The sequence below is a fragment of the Amblyomma americanum genome, chromosome 5, assembly GCF_052857255.1.
Source record: "Amblyomma americanum isolate KBUSLIRL-KWMA chromosome 5, ASM5285725v1, whole genome shotgun sequence".
Classification (NCBI taxonomy): Eukaryota; Metazoa; Arthropoda; class Arachnida; order Ixodida; family Ixodidae; genus Amblyomma; species Amblyomma americanum.
In genome coordinates this window covers 73767988-73786824 of record NC_135501.1, presented here as the reverse complement: position 1 = coordinate 73786824, position 18837 = coordinate 73767988, and the positions used below count along the sequence as shown (strand labels likewise).

General features: G+C 45.3%; 1 protein-coding gene across 1 annotated transcript; it reads left to right on the top strand.

Moving 5' to 3' along the window:
- Positions 1 to 3668: 3668 nt before the first annotated feature.
- Positions 3669 to 18479, top strand: LOC144134807 (uncharacterized). Its single transcript, XM_077667640.1, has 4 exons — positions 3669 to 3930; positions 9404 to 9688; positions 12219 to 12326; positions 18255 to 18479. Exons 1-4 carry the CDS (start codon positions 3766 to 3768, stop codon positions 18381 to 18383), a joined length of 687 nt encoding a protein of 228 aa, XP_077523766.1. The 5' UTR covers positions 3669 to 3765; the 3' UTR covers positions 18384 to 18479.
- Positions 18480 to 18837: the final 358 nt, after the last annotated feature.

Below are 18837 nucleotides of genomic sequence, written 5' to 3'. Positions count from 1 at the left end.
CCTTGTCGGTGATTTGACGCGAGCACCGTCCGAAGCGAGAGGAGAAAAAGAGGGCGATCTTGTCCATCATGTTCCCCGAATTTTTCTTCCTAAGATATCCCGCAGAAAAAGAAAACCTCGTAATCTATGAAGGCTATATGTAGAAGTCGGTTGCGTTCTGCGCATTTCTCTATCATTTGAGTCACAATTGAATATGGCCTAGTGTCGAGTATACTTTACGAAAGCCTGCCTGATCAATTGGTTGATAGAAGCCTAAGACAGTCCTGAGCTTATTAGCGCATCTCTTAGCATATATTTGTAGGCGACGGAGAGTAATCTGATCTGCCTGCAATATTTGAAGCCCTTGACAGATGGTTATCTTGTTTCAAACAGTGACAGCGGCCATACGATAGGCAGCCGCTCTGAATGTAACTATTGCCACCCGAGTAGCCAGCGTTGGTTACGTGCTAAGGGTGAGGAGGTGCCGCCAGTAGGTGCCACAAAGAAGAGTGAACTCTTCGGCTCAGCCGGATGCCGGCCTCGCCGATCCATCATTCGCCCCATAAACGCAACTGCAAAAAGTACTGTAGCAGTTGCGCTGTCAGCCACTACACTGATCTGTACTGCGTATTAACCGCATAATCTGCTTTCTAGTAACCGACGCAGTTCACGTGAGTCTCAACGCGAAGAAAACCGTGAAAACAGAGAAGCTTTGTGGCAAGCTATGTAAAGGTAAGAAAATAAATTTACACATGATGCTTGCGTTAGTCGGTAATGCGAAATTTGGGCGCAGCTCAAATTTCTATTGCCCAGCTTCCTGGACCTTCCCATAGAAGCACCTTCCAGCTGTGTTTCGCTCTGCCTCAAGGACAACCGGTTACGCAGGCGACTACGCCGACAACGCCAACGCCGATGACTACAACGCGGAACCAGGAACTGGCGGAAGCTAGGAATGCGGAAGCCAGGAACGGGCTATAAAAAGTTGGCCCACAATGGCTGCTCCAAAACTCGAGGGTAGCTATTACCATCTGTGAGCGCAGCTCGAATGCGCTACGCCTTTTCTCCAGTACTTAGCCTGCTGTGCACTAGGAGATTGACAGTTAAATTTTATTGTAATCCTTGTTCATGCCTCTTGACACAGCCATGTAACAATGTGCTCGCCACATTTCTTGGGCGCTTTTTTCTAGCGCCAGAGTCACTTCGTGGTGACTTGAAAATTGTCTGGTTATAGATGTCTCGATTTCGCAAGGCGTTAGTTCAGCCCAGTTCATGTTGCACTATTTCACTTTACAAAATAGGTGAGCTTGTTAGGCTCTATTTGCAAATGCCGCCGATACACGGGAGTTACCAGAAGAAGTCACGCATGGCCAATATTTCTCTTACATTTGCGCTACTTCGTCTTTAACACATGACATTATTTTTGCATTCTACCATCCTTATTTACGTATACGCAAGACATGTGGAGCTCAGATTGCGGAAGATTTTGTGTTCTTTGCTTGCATCGTATGCGCATGCATTTTACTGATGTTTTCAAACCTAACTAAGCTTTTATTTCTGAATGTAATACATAATGTTTTCTTTCAAGAGCCCGATTCAGCATCACTGTAAGCTTCCTACGACTGCTGTACGACTGCTTTTACGAAAGTAAACGGGTATTTTTTCTTGTTCTTCCCACTAATCGATATCATAAGTGAGTACTGATATTAAGCCACTGCTGCATTTATGAATAGAGAGAGCATTCTAGGCTTTCAGAAAGCGCCCCCACGCAAGTAAAATTTTTTCTTCTGGATTGTCGTGAGGTATTCTTGAGCAAATTTTAGACAATTTAAGCAGTGTTTTTAGTTAGGAACTTGGGCTCGCTAAGAAATTGAAGAACCGGGAGTAGGTGTGCTGGTAAGCTGCCAAAAAAAGTTTCCTATTTACCGTTGTTGGTGCGGCGGAAAGTGTTCCTTGAGCTTCAACAGAACAAACGAAAAACATCATCCTGCCCGTCAACGCGCACACATCTTTAACACTTTTTTCTCGTAGAGGCGGTGCGAATGACAAAAACAACATCCGCTTGTATATTAAATGTAGCGTTTATCATAAGGAAAAGGGACAAAAATTGTTTTGGCGTAACTGTCCTCTTCGAGCTAAAATTTCGCGCATATGTGGAATTTGGCTGTCATGTTTGTTTCAAATTACGTTTGGGGAAAGTACTTGCGTAATTTCGTCAGAACTAATCTAATATCTGAAACATATACGGTGACGGTGGACCAAAAGATCAAGATTTCCCACATGTGGTGCCCGTAGCGCCATCTGCGCCAGCCGGAGGAACACGCGCTTGCCGTTAGTTACCGCTGAGGCTGCGGAGGAGCTCAACGTGGAGATGGCGGTTGCGAGGTTGGTTTGAAAGTGATTTCTCCATTAGTGTAGTCTATTAAAATTTGGCGCACAAAGCATTGCTTGCACGTGACTGCCCTCTTCCCTGCGCCTTGCGTTTCTCCCCTGCCTTTTTCAGGCCATCCTTTTGTGACGGATCTGAGGAAAACGTTCGGTTTGACAGAACTGACCGAACGACAGCTGTACCCACACAGACGCACAATCAATAAACCTTGCACTAGAAAGGCACTGACACGCAGGACTAATTAACAACGCTAACACAAAACACAAAATCCAACTGTACACGTGATACTGGAGCGGTAAGAGCCTACTAGCGTTCGGTGTTCAAGCCCACAGTTAGGTGCAGACGAAGCTTGCGTGGGCCAAGGCAGTGGCAAAGACGCTTAATAATAACATGCACTTCTTTTGATTGCATTGGTTAGCTGGCAAGTCGCCGCCTGTGTTCCGATCTTGTTCGAGTAATGAGAGTAATTTTACTGTCGCCTGCAGCGAAGCTACAGTAATTTACTAAATATGCGCCAGCAGGCATTCATGCGTGACGAGGTGACTACTTTAATTGCCGATTAATTTGTCAGGCCTGTCTATCACGTCCTTGACTCGGTTCACCCACAGCCCCCAAAACGAAGTCGCCAGGTGTTAATTATGCGAAGACGTCCGTCTGGGAAGATGTGCCCGCCAAAAACAAAGCGCTGCCTCGTGAAAAATCAACACGGAATAGCGGACAACATGGCGTAGTGAAAACTTCACTGATTGCAAAAAACTTGTCTCATTCTGATCCCAAGATAAAAGAGCTGCGATAAGATTGTATACCCTTTTGTGATGTAGTGGTGTGCTGACATTACTGAAAACGCATTTGCATGATGATAAATTACGATTTTCCCCAACATAGTCCACGTCAGAATGTGTCCAGTCTTCTAGTGGGTTGTGTCTGCTGGCTGAGTCGTGATACTGCGGTAGACTGTTTTTGTATTGCTCCTATGACCCCGTTTTTTTACCCCTGGATTAAAATTTAATCTTCCTCAATTCCACCGAAAACTCGCAGTTGGCAAAATTTCAACATTGGGGTGTACGATTTTCTGCGCACATCGCTTTCATTATAATAGAGAAGACGGGAAAACCTTTCGGATGTTCACAAAGCATCTCTTCTTTGAACGCAGCTGCAAAGAAATAAGGACAAGAGCCATTTAGGTCTTGGATGCGGCCGCGTGAACAATTGCGCAAAAATATGATGCAACAAAGGAGGCCTAGAAATGCGAGCTCATACGTAAAATATCTTTGCGTGTTTTTTCGCACTGGAAAAGTAGACAGAGACCGAGCAAACAAAAAATCTAGATAACGCTCCTTGGCCGCGACTATAGCAATAACATCCACATAGTCGGCATAAAATATTCAAACATTATTTACATGCGTATTCGAGTATTTCGCAAGTTTGCTGGACGTCGCGGAGAAAGAGGAAGGCACGGCATGCTCCTTCGCGTTTCATGCTCAATCTTTTGGTTATGCTCCGTAGTGATGTCCCTCCTTCCTGGGGTTTTTGGCTTCTCGCCACATGTCCTGTTCACAGGTTTGGTAAGTATTCCATAAATACCTCAGACCTTAACAACTAAATCGCTAATTATAAGCATCCATGCTGAAATTTTAAATTGATATTTTAATGGTATTTATCGAATTATTTCTTTAGTCATTTATACGGTCATCTCTTTAGCGTTCCTTCATAGACACAAATGTGCAGATCACAAATGAATGCTTGTCCTGTGAATATATCGCGTTATTTTTGGGTTTATGTAATATGTGCAAATTTTAAGAACATGTAAATAAAAAATTATTTTTTGTTACCGGAATGTGTAAACATGGACGTCAAATATGTTTAAAAAATTTATGCAGCGCATGAAGACCCTTTGCGCGGCTGTGCGTAAGTATTCTGAAAGATCGAGTACCTCCAAAACGAGTTTCACCTGAACTTCACCTTGCCTCTTGATTCCAGGCTTCAATCCATAGGAGATAATATCATTGCATTTATTGATTGGAAAGAAAGGATGCCTAGTGCTATATTCGAGGAGTTATCAATGATGCCGATGTCATCAGCCCTAGCTGAGACCTTCGCCAAGCCTAGAAACAAGTTCGTTCAGGGCTAAGGGCGCTGTGCGCGAAGCTACCACAGTATTGACGGAACATATCAGATCCGCCGGAGGGGCATTATGAATAGCGCTAAACGGTACCTTCAGTGGCTTGGGGTCCAATCTGTATATCACTTCGCAGACATGGTAATACTCCCTTTTACACTAATAGATCGCAGGGAGTCCTCATGCCACTGCTGGCACAGTGGTGGAAAGGTTAAACAATGAGACACTGAGCAAAGCTGAAAGTTGGGCAAATTGAATAATCTTCATGATGAAAAAATAGCGCAAAAGAAACACGAGGGACAAACAGGAAGTGAAACACCTGCCACGGTTTGCAGTTTGCTCACAATCCAGGTAGGCAGGTACTGGTGAGGTCTCAAAGTTACGGAACCTAGGTGAGAGGCGGGCCACGTTATTTATCGCTCATAACGCCGACAAGACGACGCCGGATTTTTTGCAGAACGGGAGCTTTAATGCAGTCTTGCTTATAAACATTGAGACTGTCGTGCACTGACTGAACACCTAGAGGGGAACGAGCTTACGTTACAACGAAGTTGAAACGCTGGAGTGGTACCGTCGTGGTTCACCTGTCACTTGCATAAGACAGAAATAGAATGTAGTACTCTTGGAGCGAGACGTTGTTACTGCCAAAACAAAGTGAGCCAACACAACGCAAGAAACTGAACGAACCACTGCGGAATGCATGCTTCTAATTTTGCCTAGCAAGCTGGTGACTTCCATACCATGTCGGCCAAGGAACTGCCACTGAGACTTGAATTCATGAAGGGCCGCCGCGGTGGCTCAGTGGTTATGGTGCTGGTCTGCTGACCCGAAAGACGCGAGTTCGATCCCGGCCGCGACGGTGGAATTTCGATGGAGGCGAAATTCTAGAGGCCCGTGTACTGTGCGATGTCAGTGCACGTTAAAGAACCCCAGATGTTCGAAATTTCGAGAGCCCTTCACTACGGCGTCCCTCATAGCCTGAGTCGCTTTGGGACGGTAAACTCCCATGAACCATAAACCATGTGTTCAAGAAGGTAATGCTGCTGAGTTTTGTTGACGGCTTTTCATGACAGTAATCAATGACCACGCAATAGGTCGATCTTAGCTAAAGAGCATTTATTTCTTCAAATAAACCACAATATCTATCACACTACCCTTCCCTCTCTCCTGAACGAATACCTGGCAAGTATGATTTATATCGAAGCATATATCAAGCTCTGTGACTTCCCCGGTATTCAGGCGGGCGTCTGGTACGCTACTAAAGATTGATGTTCTTGACAGAAAACCGCTCCAAATGTCTTATATGATGCTTGCATATTTACCTCTATCTGCTGTAGGCAGGAAGCTAAGTGCAAAGTTTTTGTTGTGAATTTTCGCGACTAACAAATGCAAAAAATGTAATAAGCTGCCGCACCTGAAGGGGTTGCAGGTTTTGCCATCTGTCGAAGAACGTCAATGGGCCGATCGAAGTCTGAGTCATGGTCAACTTGCCAGTTCTGCATATAATCCTTGAGTGGGTATTCTACAAAACGCCCTGGACACTTGTGACTGTGAGCCTTCTTATTATTAGAATCGCGAAACACACAACATTAACCAGAAGTGCAGCTTGGGCTTGTTTGCTTTTCATCATGACGTGAACAGCGCCATACTATGACGGGATACAGGAACAGAAGCACACGCAACGAGCGCTGACTTTCAAAAAACGTTTAATTGGAGAGGACACTGCTTCTTGTATTTGCACGGACAGCACGCGTGTCTTCGAAACGTAATTTTGCACCAGTGGCGGAGTGCAAGCATCCCCATCTCGCATAGCGGAGGCCAGGCTTCGATTGTCACCTACAGCAAAACTTTCTTTTTTTTTATTACTTGAGGCCGCTTCAAGGTCATAACTGTGCCGTTCAAAGCCATTCGTGCAGATATAACAAAATCGGCGCCGCTAGGCTAGTAAAGCTTTCGCTTTTAGGATTGACCGCCTAACTTGCTGCCTTTACTCGATGTATGTGTGCGTTTTTATGTACAGGCAAAGTGATATCAGGATGCTTGGGTGATTGTGTGTGACAGGTTGCAGAATACGACCTGGTTTAATCGGGCTTGAAGCTTGTCAGGGTGGGTGTACTTCCATGCAATAAAGAAAGAAAAAAAATTCGCTTGTGGCGGAGTAGAAGCCTCCCCACCTCGTATGACGGAGACCCGGTTTAGCTTTCCACACACAGTACAATTTTCTTCTGTTATTTTTATTAGTCCAGGTCGTTTCGCAGTCATATCGGCGCCATTCAAAGTTATTCGTACAGACACCGCGAAATCTGCGTCTTTAGGCTAGTAAAGCTATCGCTCTAAAATCATCGGTACGAGCAATATTTCAAATCTAGATGACAATGATTCATATCCCAGAAAAACATCAGAAATACAACAGTGAAACACGGTGTTTACGTGGTCGTAAAGTAACTTCACCATATTTGGATCTTTACTTTACTCTGCCATGGTGTATTCTGAGCGGAAGAGGGTGCAATAGCACTAGCCCTTTTTCAGACCGAGGCAATACACACAGTCAGTGACAGCAAGAGCGCAATCAGGAGCTAGAACGCAGGAGTCGTAGCGACGACGCCGGGTAAAATCCTCGATCAAATGCCCGTAGAGCGAGTAGACACCCTTGTTTGGACGCCAGCTCATGCAGCCGTGCCCGGAAACGAGGTGCCACAGAAACTAGCACGAGAGCTCACAAACCGGGCTTGAGCGGTGCCACCAGAGCAAGGCAAACAAGAGGATCTAGCAAACTAAATCAAAATAACACAGGACCATAGATTAAGCAGGAGAGTCCTAGCTCCACCAGACCCCGAGCTAAAAAAAGTAGTTGTAATAGTGTGAATAAAGCTCCAAACAAACAAATAAACAAGCGAAGTTTTGGTCAGCAATATATGGCCGGAAATAAGATCAAAAGATTCCAATCATACAATGAAAGCGGTTCGCTAGATCACATTATATGAGAATGTGAGAATTCACTAGGCAGGGCGAAAAACATAGGAATAAAAGAGCTCAACAATAAATCGTTCGACTGGCCGAAGCTGCCTCAGGCGTCCAGGAACTACTGGCCTGCGACTGTCCCAACCTTCGGGATCTGACCCCTGAAGCGCTGGATAGTCCTTCTGTTGGACAAATAAACGTTCTCTCTCTCTCTCTCTCTCTTACCTGGTCGTAAAAATTAGTGTCTTTTCCTTTAAAAGCGGCTCCGAGGTTTTGCTAGTCTAGAAGTAGTTGGTGTGTATTCGAATGGCTGCAACTGCCAAGATATTCATCCCGAATTGTGGCATTCTCCCGCCGAGCAGCTTTCTTAAACTAAGCTTATAACTTGCGTTTGACGCAGATTTTTTATGAGCAATTAAGCTATGCTTTATCGACGTTTTCTTTGAGACCTTTATTGCTTCTTGTCGTCGTGTTAGCCCGTAACTTCAGAGTACGTTCTGTCTGAACACGCTCCTTCTCCACCTACTCAATAATATTCCAATCTGGGCCTCATCCAGCAGAACTGGTTTATGGTAGCGACTCAGGCTACGAGGGACGCTGTAGTGAAGGGCTCCGGAAATTTCAACCACCTGGGGTTCTTTAACGTGCACTGACATCGCACAGCACGCGGGCCTCTAGAACTTCGCCTGTATTGAAATTAGACCGCCGTGGCCGAGATAGAACGCGCATCTTTCAGGCCGGCAGCCGAGCGCCTTAACCACTCAGCCACCCACCGCGGCGGCCAACCCAGCAGTACTCTAAACGCGGTGCAGCAGACTACCTGAGAAATGCCACTTATAGGCATGCGTTGAGATTTCGACGAACGGTCTGTGCCACGCTTACGGGCACGTGGGTGACTTAAATGAAGTTGGCAGAAGCATAGAAGGAAAAATAATGATGCTTGTTAGCGCTTTACACAGGAATCAACAACCCGTATGGTACGTATGGAAATGAACATTCTTTAATTGCATTTGAAGTCGACTGCATTTGGGCCGAGAGAAGCTTTCCTTCCTCCCTGCGAGGAAACAAAATCTAAAGCCGTGCATGAAAGAAAAAGCTGTAATAAGTCTGAACCTCGAATTCTGTTTTAAAAAACATGTTTACTTTTGGTGTTTGTGTTAAAAATCAAGGTTACTGAATTTTTTTTTACGCGAAACAGAAAATTCATGCAGTAATGGGTTAAATCATGTTCTGAGACGTAATAATTCAGCGGACGTTGTCTCTACTATTGCACTCCCCATTTATATATTTAGAAGTATGAAATTGTACAATGAAAACAAATCAGGTATCCTTTAATAACAGTAACGTTTCTTAATAGCAGCGGCCATTCCATTTCAATATGTACTTAAGGAGCTTGCTCGTTGTGCAAGAAATTATGTCTCAATGTGGATCTTGTATCGTCTTCCCATGTAGGATGAAGCTTAATTAGGCTTATGTAACTGCCTGTGCAGAAATGCTTTAGCATATCAAGAAAAATAAGGCGTTGCCTGAAAACCGTTTTTCAGCTATAGACCTCTATATAGGTGCCCTGCAACGGTGGCTCATTGGTTATGACACTCGGCTGCTGACCCGAAAGACGCGGGCTCTCCTCCGGCCCCGGCCGCGGCCGGCAGAATTTCGATGGAGGCAAAAATCTAGAGGCCCGGTACTGTGCGATGTCAGTGCACGCTAGAGAACCCCAGGTGGTGGTAATTTCCGGAGCCATTCACTACAGCGTCTCTCATAGCCTCAGTCTCTTTGGGACCGTAAGTCAAATCAAATCAAATCTATATAGGTGAGCAATGTCATTTTCTTGAATGTCGTAACTTTGTCGTCCGAGTTGCGATTGCTAGACCTTGGTGCGGATCTTTTATTCTATGCGTCTCACCTGCTATCAATCTCAAAGCGGCACTTTAACCAGCAATAACGGTGTTTTGTAGGTGCCGCTCATAGGCCTGCATACCAAAATGATGGCGAAAGCAACAGTGTTTATGACTATGAAGCCTATGAATGAGACCTACCCCAAGACAGAATCCCCTCCAATTATACCGGGTCCCACACCTGCGGATGAAAATGGGACCCAAGAACCCGTCTACCCAAAATGGGAGTACCTTGACAGTACAGACAAGAAATACCTATTGCTGGCGCAGAAAGCCATGGATGTCATCAGCGCGGATGGGCCCGTATATCTGTATGTTCTGGATGTAGAGTCCGTGATGGTGTTGGTAAGCTCACGGCCCTCGTACTGATATCCTAGTTAAAGGGACTATGCAATAAATTAATTGAGATTCGTAAAGCAGACGAGAGATAGGCATTTCATCACTCGTCGCCCCAACGCAAGAATTTTTAAGCTAGCATCAATAACAGCGGACATATAGAGGATTAAAAATTACGCTCCTCCTCTCCCCCCTGAACTCGTACACGCGGGGCACCAGACAAAAATAAAGAAAACAGCTCTGGGACTGGGCCGCGCTCATGAATACGTCATCCGCTGGCGTTCCTTTTACAACTTCCGATTGTCGCTCCTAGCACCCGAGCAATGCGTCGGCGGCGTGATTGCTACGCGCGTCGGGTTTCTTTGCTTGTCGTCTGTTGTAGTTAGCAGTAATGGACCCGGACCTCGAGGCGCGACTGCTCGCTATTACGGCCGCGATGGGCATCGAGCCCTATGCGTTCACGGCGTACAGGCTGAACGCCACCGACGACAGCAGCGACTCGGTGAGCCACTGCGAGTGGCTCCGGAATTCCCGACAGAAGGAGGCGGCAGAGGAAAATTGAAACCATATGCGCCAAGGCAATGCCCTGGCTCGCGCTTGCCCGAGAGGGTCGCGCGGCGGCACGAGCAGACGATTTTCACGGCTACCGGAAGTGTGCCCATGACGTTGTGACTGCCGTGGCTCCAGCGAATGAGAGCGTGTGGTGGCCTGGCGACGTCACGGCTACAGTGACGTCTTTTTTCACGATTTAGTTTCAAAATCGGTCACTACGAGAAGACCAATCGGCCCGCGAATTTAAAAAAAAAACACGGTTTTTAAAAATTCATAATAAATTGCCGGCTCAGGTCCGAAGACTCATACTTGGTGTGAATGCTTCATGGCATCATTTCTAAGCAATGAAAACATTTACAAGCGACTTTTTATTCATTGCATAGCCCCTTTAAGTTTACGGAATACTTTGAAAATATGTTGAAGCTAATGACAAACGATTTTTAGTTCATGTAACTGAAAGCACAAACCAGATTTCAGTGGTGCTGATATTTGGTATGTGGGGTAATTACGGAGTCTATAACAACTGGCACGAAAAACAAAGCTTCGGCATAAATTTATAGCGCTGGCGTTATTACAAGGATAGCTGTCAGGCACCTGTCCCTCGCTTCCGCGTCGTCTTCACCGTCGGCGTAACCGGTAGGTGCGTTAATGAACTTCACCCACCGGGTGGATGTCATTAACGCACCTACTGGTCATTACCGCACTCACACTATATCACCGTCAGCCTTCGTCGAATAAGCCTGCGGGTGGCTCTGTTTGGAACAGCCACCTGCAAGTGCACGGGTGTATCAGTTGACCACTAGGCTTGTGCGATATGAGGTCACTGTATCTTTTCTGTTTCAAAACATCCCCATAACTGAATGCCTGAACAGCTTTAGTTGAATCTCGTGTTACATATGTCTAACCACATTGTGAGTTTTTCAGGCCACTGACATCACACAGCACCCGAGAATGTTTGCCCAGAACGTCCAGTCAAATGCGGCTGCTCGACCGCAGTGGTAGCCTAGTCCTTTGAGCATTCGCCTCACATGCGGGAGACGCGGGATTGGGCGCGCAGTGCCGTCGGGTACCCACCGGTGATGGGATCGGCAGGTTTCCCCTGCCTGGTCCTCTTCTTTAGGGTTAAGTGCTTGGGAAATGGGCCTTTAACTCTACCTTGAGTAGAAGAAGCAATCTTGTGACATGCGGCTCTTAGGCTACAGATGCCGTTGACCATAAAATTCATCATCATCATGATCGTCAAATGGGGCCGCTATGGCTGAACTTGATCTTATGTCCTTGTTATCAGCAACGAACTGCATAGTGACTAAACCACCACACAAAATGTCATATGAATATTTTTAGGACGCCACAACCATTACTAATTTCAGTTTTAGTTCGGAGTGCTCGTAAGTCTAATTGAGTATCAAGCAACTAACTGCATCGCACAAATAGGCGCGATAACACGTTTGTGTTCACGCCTTAATCAGCACTACGGCCTTGATAATGTTTGACGTCACAGGGGTCTAATGATATTACAGGCCGGCTCCGTCACGCCTAGGTTTTATTTTAGCAGCCATAGTCTATAAAAAAAGAATCTATGCTCTAGTGTAATGTGAGTAGATCGAATTTCAGCAGTTTTCACTCCTGAACTATGCTATGACAGTGCGAAAAGTTGGATTAGTAAGTTCACTGTGTACATTAGTTACGAGAGTAATAGGCAGGAAGATACCTGAAATATTTAAAGTTGTTTAGACTCTCGCGCTTCCGTCTCAGCTGTATGCCATAACATTTCGCTCCTGGAACAAAAAATGGTATAAACAAAGAAACCCGTCAGGCACATAGTCTCAATATTATAGCGATTGTAGAGAGGGAAGAAAATCTGCAGCCCGCCGTTGGTGTTCGACTAAGCGATGTAAAGCGTGAAAGGCGGAGGGAGAAACGGCAGAAAAATATCTATGCGTCTTGAACAAGAGTCCTTACTGGTTGCACTGTCTTACTGTTGCAGAACTTGACGAGTGAGGTGATATGCAACATAACGTACACAACGGTGCCTGCAGATTGCAAAGAAGTCGTGCTGATGAGAAGGGATATGTGCACGCCAACGACGGATCTTGTACGTGTCTTCATACCGTTTCTGCCCTTCATCGAATTCCTTGATGCGTGTTAAAACCTATCCAACGTCTCTGCTGGCAAGCCATCGAGAAAAGAGACGGAGTACTGCGTCTCCACTCGCCGCAGTGTAGCGGACTGTGTTGCTGCTTAGTCTCCATTAATTAAAGCCCCCTTCGTCAACCATTCTTCAACTTAACCTTCAAAAGCGAACCCATGGCCCTTCGTAAACATACAACTAAACGATTCTGGCTCTCAATATAAAATTCTTCCTAAATATTTCTGATGCAAACGCCCGGCTTCTGCTCAAAAACCTTCTACAAAGTTTCGCAGCTCAAGCGTGAACTTTCTGTAGCGTAGGCTACACTGGCCGAGGTTGAGCAGTTTCGCGTGGCTCCTGGAGAGCCGTGCTGCGCATGCGCGAAGAGCAGTGACGTCGAACGAAGCACAACTGGCGCGCGGGAGCCACCGCCGCCGCGCGCGCCTGGCCGGTCATAGCCGCGTCACAGCCTCGGCAGACGCAACGGCGCCGACGCGTGCCCAACTGTGCCCCCCCCCCCCCCCCCTTGCGCTGTAGCTAAGTCTGACGCTGCGCCGCTTGATAGCGCTTCTCATTTTGTGCGCATGAGCAGAGGTATAGCCATTCGGTATAGCCAAGGAGAAGGAGAGCGAAATTGCTGCTTACCGACAACTGATGCTCAGCGTTTCAGCGTAGCTCACGCTACGTATATCCTGCAATAGCCGAGCTAAGCCACTGCAAATTTTTTGTTGATTTTGTTATGGTTTACTTTGCAAGCCAAAGAGGAGCAGGAAAGGGCGTTGTAGGACACATGACTAAGGCCTGCCCTGCTGTGTGAAAACAGCAACAAATTTAAAGCATTTTAGAGCTGCCGAATGACAAGAAAATCTCAACATACAGGTTGTTCTAGCTATGTTTAGCCTGTATTTAAAGATCTGGCGCGGAACTCTAAGACGGCGCGACCAATTTCATGTTGCTGGCAATTGTATGGAGCAACTCACACTATATTTAATAATTGGCGTAATCGCATAATTAGTCAAGAATAACTAAGCAACTTCGCAAGCAACGAAAATAGGCGAAAAAGTTCAATGCCAAGGTTGTAGAACGCTCCAAGAAACGTTCCACTGAACAGTTTGCAACACTTCATCTATTACGTATCCGCATTTTTTCGCTCTCTGCAGATGCCCGCGAAATACAAAAAATAAATACCACGTGAGATATCCGCTTGCGTGCCACGATTGCAGTGCCCTCAAACGTTCCGGCCAACACACAAACAGATCATTTATCCCAGTGTGCTGCGGCTTAAGAGGTTACAGCTTTGCGACGCAGGCGCTGGCTGTGCGATTACGCGAGCGCAAGCGATAAGGACTGTCTGCTGGTCGCAAGAGGAACATACCGCTGGCGTAAATCGCACAACCACCTGCTTCGTCGCTGCCCTGTCGCGTTTTAAGCGGCAGCACATCAAGCTAAATGATCTGCTAGTTCCTCCACGGAACGCTTGAGAGCCCTGCAATAGCGGCGCGCTAGCGGGCATATCACGTGATATTTTTTTTGTATTTCGTGGGCATCTGGAGTGAACGAAAAAAGATGGTACGTAATAGATGGACAGTTAAAAACTTCTCGATCGGACGTTTTGCGGACCGTTCTACAACTTTCTCATTAGCCTTTTTCACCGATCTTCGCTTCCAATGTTGGTTAATTAATCTCGACAATTTATGCATTTAAGCACAATAAAAAATACTGTGACTTGCTCCGTACAATAGCGAGCATCATGCATTTGATCTTGTCGTCTTAGAGTGCTTCGGCGTATTTTTAAACCCTGGATATAGTTAGCTAGGACACCCTGTATTCTGAAAACATATTTTAAAAATGCTGAGTATAATTGCTGTTGTTTATATTTAAGTTAAAACGCTGCAACAAAAGCATACAAATGACATGACGTGTTACGAAAGTTGTTAAAAATACACATTTCCTTTATTGCTGTGGTCATTTTGGCTTTCCATTGCCGTAGAAGGTTACCGTGGGTAAACTCTGAGAGGTCATGGTATCCCATACAACTTGTAGTGGCCTTAATTTGTGCGGAACTTCGAAATATGGAAGTTAACTGTGCGAAAGTTGTAAGCTCTAGGGGAAGCAGATAGACGTTTTCATAACTTTGCAACCTGTTTGTAGCGGTAAAGCACTACCTCACGAGGTCAGCACGGCTCACCGGTTTGTGTGAAGCTCGACCTTGAGTGTGGCGTTGAACAAACCACAAGTAAATAATTAAATACAGCCGCAACTGGGATTCGGACTCACGTCGGGGCACACAGGTCAGCTTCTATGGCCACTGCACGAGAGCATTATGCTATCGCCGCCGTCGATCACCCTCGTGTTAAATTGCAACACAATCTCGTGCTGTGCATTGCACGTGCGCTTCTTCGTCAACTAATACTACTACCAAAGTAATATTCGCGCTTTGAGCCATGTGGCGGTAGAGCGTTGGCGTGGACGACGTTATCGGAGAAATACGGCACTAGAGAAGTAGGCGCTGCTGCTGGCAACACTGCTGCAAAAAGCGGCACTGGAGCCTACTGCCAGCCTATATGGGGCAAATTGGCATTGACGATGAAAAAAGTTGAAGATGCGATTAACGTTCCCTCTGGGTGAGTAGACAGCTTAGTCGCGCTTTCAAGTGTATTGCAGTGACGTCCACCTGCAAAATGCTATGCTTTTGCAACCAAAATGCTATGCTTTCGCTCTATAATACCGACACGACCAGGCGGCTATGACGTGTGTCATACGTTCTTACGAAACCCCCCTCGGATGTCATCAAGTGGCTTCGCATCACCCGATCGGATGTTCTTAATGTCAAAGGTCAACCCAAATGTCACCCAGTGTTAAAGATCAAAGGTCAACTAAAGTTCATGGCTCAAAATCAGTGGTAAACGGTTCGACACCAGAACTGTATCACATATGATAATACACGCCTAACGTGGTTAGGCTGAAGGTCGTTCAAGGTCATTCTCCGGCCTACGCGACGACTCCTTTGCCGGTGCGCAGACGAATCATGAGACGTTCCAGCTATGTACAAAGCTGACCGGCAACGCGCTCTTTTCGGAATGCGTCCGAAGGAAAACTGGCTTCTTAAGTAGAATGGTTCTGCTCGTCAAGTATGTAACATTTCTCGTAAAGTAAAAGCAAGTAACGGGTTGGTTAGCCTATAGATTATATAGATTTTGTCTATTCCTAATCGGCTGTTATAGAAACAAAAAATTCAGTCAGAACCGACAACGTCCTGACCCCACATTTTCTTGCTCTACGTGCCCTTGAAAACATGATGTCGCCCCCCAGCGATGAGTTAAAAAATAGCTGAATTCGTCGGCACTTTCTCAAGTCTAGTTTTGTTTGCGTGCATGGATCACAAATACTCACAACCTTCTTTAGAAGAGGAGGCATAAATCATTGGTATGCCTTAGTTCTTAATTTTGGGGAAGAGTTTACTAATGCTCAACTAAAAAGTCAAGTTTGTTCATTCAACTTTATTTTTTTGGAAAAGGTTTACATGTCTGTTCCAAATAACATCCAACTTAAATATTACTTCACACTACTTGTTCCTTGCCACTATAGATAACGATAGCTTTTAATGATAAATGAACAGGTTATTATATATTTCTAGTGTTATAGTGATCGCAACTACCTTCCTGAAATTTCGAGCACCGAGATTGTATCGTAGATACGTAGGTGTTTAATTCATTGCGTTGTATTTAAATGTGGATCTAATGACACAAAACGCTGTCACTTGAAAAATTCTTAATTTGATGTGATGATACTGAAGACAAGAACAATAGCCCTAATACTGATCTTGCAAGTCTACATTTTTGGAAGCCGATATTGCACCACTCACTTCCGCGCAAAACCTGTTTCCGTACAAAGAGGTATCCTTCCTGCAGTAAAGTAAGGCGTTGTTCTCTGAAATGAGCTTTAATGTCCGCAGTATTTTGGAGTAATAATCAAGGCTGACTCGTTTTTGAAGGTTGAGGAATATTGTTAACTTGGCTTTCGCTGTCTGGAGCTCTGGCTGAGTCGAGAACTTTTCGTATTAGCTCTATTACGGTACAAAAACCGGGCTTGAAACTAGGTCTATTGTGTTATTTATGACGTCCGAACTTAGGAACAACGAATAGATTTTGAAAATTATGTACTCGAGGGACTCAGCGCATGTGCGCAGTATAGCATGTTCCATTATAATGCGAGGTGGGATTAATTTTCTGTTTTTGGTATTGGATTCACTTTTCCCTGCTGCCATTCGGCACGTTTTACCACGCATAATAGCGATTCCTGGAATATTAAAGTTAAATACTTGGAACACTAATCTACATACCAAAAAATAAACTCACTTAGGATATAATTAGCTTCACGCAATGCATTTTGCACCTGCATTCAAGAACAGAGCTGTCACACACCTTCCAGGCACCAGCAACCGGTAGTATGAGCTGACAGATTGCAAACTATGGACACATAATGTTATCATGAGCAAACAGTGAACAGAAGCAATTGTTTTTTTTTTTTTTGTAAAGGCCGAGGGCACAACCACTGCGACGGCACGCGAGCTGTACAATAGTGCGGTCATTGGTTTTCACTGAGCTTTGTTTGTTACTGACCTGTATGAACAAGTCGCACGGGTTAGTCATGGCTCGGCCTTAGGAACGCCTTACATAACCCCCCCTCCCCCCCCCCCCCTTCCTTAAAGTAGTTGGTGGTAGGATCTTCCTCGAGTAGTCGCGTTGGACTGAAGTTTTTAGTGTGGTAGGCTTCCACAGTAATCGAAGTGCAACAGTGGCATGGTTGCGCGGTCTCCACAGCAAAATATAGGCGGGAATGCTGGGATGACGACGCCCATTGTATCTTGAAGGACGATGGCCATCGCTGTCGCAGCGCAGAGAAGAAGCCGCATGAACAACATGAACAAATTGGTCGCAATATGTTTTATCTGAAAACTCGGGCTTCTCGTGTGCTGAAGGATATTTTCCAGGCGTTGTTGAGCAGAAATACGCACCTGCCAAGTAATGAGTGCCTGAAACCGGTTTTCTGTGGTTCTCGTTCTTGGACTTCATGGGGGGGGACTTCATAAGAACGTGAGCTGTAGTGCTGAGCAGCAATTTCTGCAAATGCACTGAAGCGAGAAAAGGTAAGAATCTGGGTGTTCTTTACAACGAAAAGAGCATCAAGTGATTTACACATATGGCACTTGAAGGAGCCACACACGCATTTTAAGGGGTAGGCCATCACAGCGGGGCCGAGAAGCAATCGATCCGATTTATTAGACCGGAAGAGGCAGAACATAAATGATATTTTTTAAACATCGATCGATGTAAAAGCAAAATGACAGTCAGGAACATAAAGCACATTAGCCGCCGTACGAAATATAACATTTTAGCATCGCCCAAGAAGCGTAATGAGGAAGTCTGCGAGACAAGTTAAGTATTTGCTGTCTCTATGGAGCGAAACAAAGGAAAGTGGAAAGGTGTAGCCCGATTATTCCTGGAACGCAATCATTACTTTGAGCCCCTTTAAAACAGAAATAACTTCTAATTCTAAAGTTTAGAATATCTTTTCCAGAAAAATGGAAGTTGTAGTAATCACTCTCCGAACACGTGGATATAAAAAAGAGGAACAGAAAGAACAATAGCGTCTCTCTTGCTAGACTACGAAGTGGTGAATACTATTAGATTTTTTCGCAAACCTAGCAACAGAGCTTCTTTTATTTATGCATATTTTGTCGTGGCAGTAGAGTTCTTTTATACTGATCGTGTTGGCGATTATGTAAGAAATCGATACTATAAGTATCAATTATCTAATAACGCATTCACGGCGTCATTGGCGTATTCACAACTTCAAGAAATTCACTCATATGTTTCCCCTTTTTTTCAGGCTAATCATCTATGCAGAACGATGTATACAATGCCACCAACCGAGGAACTCTACCAAATGCTATCAACGTCCTGCCAAGACATAGAGCCTCATGACAGCTTTTACCGAGGGCGAGCTAAAAATGAATGACTCTGAGCAACAAAAATTATTTTGGGCTGTTTAAGTAGCACTGTTATCTTGGACATTCAAATCGACCAGTGAAACAATAAAGTGCTTGCACGAGTAGGGTGACGTAGCGACCAGAATTGTATTGCGGTGAAACTTTTTCGGTTTATTCCAGTGTGCTTTCGCTGTTATCGGCGCCTGACTACCTATCACTATACAGCGGAAATATATTTTCAGTAATATGCGCTCGAGACGCAACTACACTGCTCTGGAAGGATTGCGATCAGGAGCGTTGGGTTCTCCAATGTTTAGGATGCTTACCTGTGCTGTAGCCACTATCTCTCAAAACTCGGATTCACCTTTACATAATGTTCATACTAGGGTGACGCACGTTCTGATTTCTCGGCTGAAGGCACTTGATGCTAGCATCTCCACCAGCTTGTTTCCTTCTTATAGGAGATATCGCCCAGTCAAGTTT